General features: G+C 29.5%; 1 protein-coding gene across 1 annotated transcript; it reads left to right on the top strand.

The window, feature by feature from the left end:
* The first annotated feature begins 2,018 nt into the window (after nt 1-2,018).
* LOC102595394 (crocetin glucosyltransferase, chloroplastic-like) lies at nt 2,019-3,422 on the top strand. Its single transcript, XM_006342222.1, has one exon. The coding sequence runs from the start codon at nt 2,019-2,021 to the stop codon at nt 3,420-3,422; it is 1,404 nt and encodes a 467-aa protein (XP_006342284.1).
* The last annotated feature ends 209 nt before the right edge of the window (nt 3,423-3,631 follow it).

Genomic DNA, 3,631 nt, shown 5'->3' with positions numbered 1-3,631 from the left:
TCAAATAATTAGACAGTGGAAGAACATGAGAGAGTGTATGTATGTAGAATAGAATAGTAAAGAAGAAAAGAAAATAATAGGCCGGGACGAAAGGTTATAAGCTTAAGTTGTAAGATTTTATGTGGAGAGATGTGGTGGTTGGAGGCATGAAGAACATGAGTATTGCGCCTAATAATTTATCAAAAACCATTATGAAAGCACCTTTTAACTACACTACATTGCATTTCATAAGTGTGCGTATGTATAAGAATGAGTTTGAAGGATTAAAAATTTGTAATGAGCGTGAAGAGGTGGAATTTTAATTATTGTGAACAGTGGGAAATATATTTTAAACGATACAAGGAAAATAAGATTGATTATTCAAAGTGAATGGACATTGTCATTTTACTACGGATGGTTATTTTTTACAGGATTTTGTTCTTGTTATTTATTAAGGTTGGTGAAAAGGTTATGCTAACTATAAGAGCATTCATGTCTATTTCGTCAAATGAAATTAATTCAACAGATATTTTTTATATTTATATCTTTTCTTTTCTCGAACTAAGCACTATCAGAACTTATAATTAAGTAAGTGCGTCTTCTCTAAAAGTTAATATTTTTAGATGAGATATATAGTCACATATTTCAACATTAGAGCAGATAAAAATATTATGCTTGAGTACTCTCACCCTAAATTATAATTTCATGCATTTGGAACAAGAAAAAGAATGAAACATATGAGAGTCCAAGAAATTATAGGAATTTTTAAAACTTTTGAATATATATAAAAGTTTAGTGAAACATCAATATAACCCATCACTTGAAATTTTTTGATTCCTTAGGTTACATAGGAAAAATGAATAGTACCGACATTTCCTTGTTTGATTATTTCAAATTGTTGAACCCTTAAAGGCAATAAAACAAATTACACTCTTTGTAGAAAAATTATAATGTAGATAGGTAATATATATATGTATTATATGTTGAATTATTTATATTATTTTTTCATGTGCTTACTTCTTTATATTCTAATTTTAAATCACGTTATTATGTTTCTAATTATCTTTTAGAAAAATAATAATTTATAATTGAATATGTGCTTTTTTATCTTTAATTTGATAGCACACAATATATATGATAATAAGACATGCTAATTATTATTGTGTTTTTTGTGTTTCTTATTCTAAATTACTATACATTCATGCATTTCTTGCGTCATTTTTTACTGAATGATAAAGATAATTCTCGGAACAACAAAAAAATTCCATGCTTTTGTACGTATCTCTAATTTGTTAGTACACAATATATTTGATAATCAAACATACTAAGCATACTACTATTATATTTATTTTTTTGTTTGTTAAACTAAAGTACTCATGCATTTCTTGTGTTTTTTTACTGAATAATAATGACAATTCACGAAACAACAAATATGTTATGCATTGTATCTCTAATTTGTTAGCAGACGTTATATCTGATAATAAAATATATTACTTGCTATCATTATGTTTTTTCTTAGATTAAAGTACACATGCATTTCTAGCATTTCTTTTCACTGAATAATAATGATGATTCTTGGAAAAATAAAAATATCATGCTTTTGTATCTCTAAATCGTCAGTACACATTATATTTGATAGTAAAACATACTACTTACTATCATTATATTTTTTTTGTTACTTACTCAAAAGTATTCATGTATTTTCTATTTTATTTTTTGCTAAATAATAAAAATTATTTTTAGAATAATAATAAATTCAGATACTTCTTGGAGCTTCTAGAAAGTTTGAGTAAAATATCTTTTGATACTTTTTTATTAAATAAATATTTATATAATATCAAAACTTAACAGTTAAGGTGAATATTTAAAGAATATAATGAATTTTCTATATATATATTTTGTATCTAGATCCATCTATTTACTAGTATAAATATGTGTAACCCTAATAAGTTGTAATCAAGCCAGTTCAAAAAACAAAGTTCTCCTGCCCAAAACCCTCATTCACCTTCATGAATACTTCTATTCTTACCACCCAAAACATGAAAAAATTGAAGAATGAAAAGCCTCATGTTCTTATAGCACTATTCCCAGGTCAAGGCCAAATTAATCCATGTCTCCAATTTTCCAAACAATTAATCAATCTAGGCATTGAAGTCACTTTAACCACGAGCCTATCAGCTTTCAGTAAAATAAAAAAACTTCCAAACGTTGAAGGATTAAGCTTTGCTCCTTTCTCTGATGGCTATGATGGCAAATTCCAGTTAAGTTCAGTTGATGACTTTTATTTGTTCTATTCTTCTGTAAAGTCTCGCGGGTCAAAATTCATTTTCAATTTGATCCAGTCAAATGCAAAAAATGGTACCCCTTTTTCACATGTCATCTATACAATTATCATGGAATGGGTTGGTTTAGTGGCCAAAAAAATTAATGTCCCATCTACATTATTTTGGATCCAACCTGCCACAGTTTTTGATGTTTACTATTATAGATTCACAAACTATTCTGATTATTTCAAAAATTGTACTGCTAAGGATAAAATAATAGAGTTGCCAGGATTGCCACCACTTAGTCCAATTGATTTTCCGTCTTTTGTGTTTGATGACATGGAAAGTACCAACTGGGCAGTTAAGTCTATTAAAAGGCAAATTGAAATGTTGAATAGTGAAGAAAATCCAAGAGTTCTTGTGAACACTTTTGATGCTTTGGAGTTTGATGCTTTGAGAATTTTAAAGCATGTGACTATGGTGGGAATTGGGCCTTTAATTCCTTCAATACTTCTTGATGATGATACTTTTCGAGCTGATATGATTGAGATTAGTTCGAAGAATTATATAAATTGGTTGAACTCAAAGGACAAGGGATCAGTTATCTACATAGCATTTGGAAGTTACTCCGAAATATCAAGTCAATTGATGGAGGAGATTGGTCACGGATTGCTGAAATGTGGGAGGCCATTTTTGTGGGCGATTAGGGAAGGACAAGACGGAGAAAAGATGGAGGACAAGTTGAGTTGCAAAGAAGAACTTGAAAAGCAGGGGAAGATAGTGAATTGGTGCTCGCAAGTGGAAGTTCTTAAACACCCTTCTGTTGGTTGTTTTCTGACTCACTGTGGATGGAATTCAACTTTGGAGAGCATAGCATCTAAGGTACCTATAGTGGCATGTCCACTCTGGAACGATCAAGTTTGTAATGCAAAACTCATCCAAGATATCTGGAAGAATGGTGTTAGAGTTAATGTCAGTGAAGGTGGTGTGGTGGAAAGAGATGAATTCAATAGATGTATCACGATCGCAATGGGAAGCGACGAAGAAGGGGAAGAATTGAGAAGAAATGCCAAGAAATGGAGTAATTTAGCTAAGGAAGCTATGAAGGAAAATGGTACATCAAGTCTGAAGCTCAAGGATTTTGCTAATGAGTTTTTATTTGGTCATAATGAGTACTAAATCACTCGTGAATAGATGATTTTAATAAAATAGTTAGTAATCAATTAGTTTTTAAAAGAGCTTTTTCTCTGTTTCAGAAAAAATAGTGAATTTGTTTGGAATTATTCATAATGAAATAATTTTTTTAGTTTCTGAAATAATTATTTTAATTTCTTCCTCACTTAAAACTTTAAGTTTTTTCTTTCATTAATTTCTTATCTTTTCACTTT

The sequence above is a fragment of the Solanum tuberosum genome, unplaced genomic scaffold (genome assembly GCF_000226075.1).
Source record: "Solanum tuberosum cultivar DM 1-3 516 R44 unplaced genomic scaffold, SolTub_3.0 scf00033, whole genome shotgun sequence".
NCBI lineage: Eukaryota > Viridiplantae > Streptophyta > Magnoliopsida > Solanales > Solanaceae > Solanum > Solanum tuberosum.
This window is presented reverse-complemented; position numbering and strand designations above follow the sequence as displayed.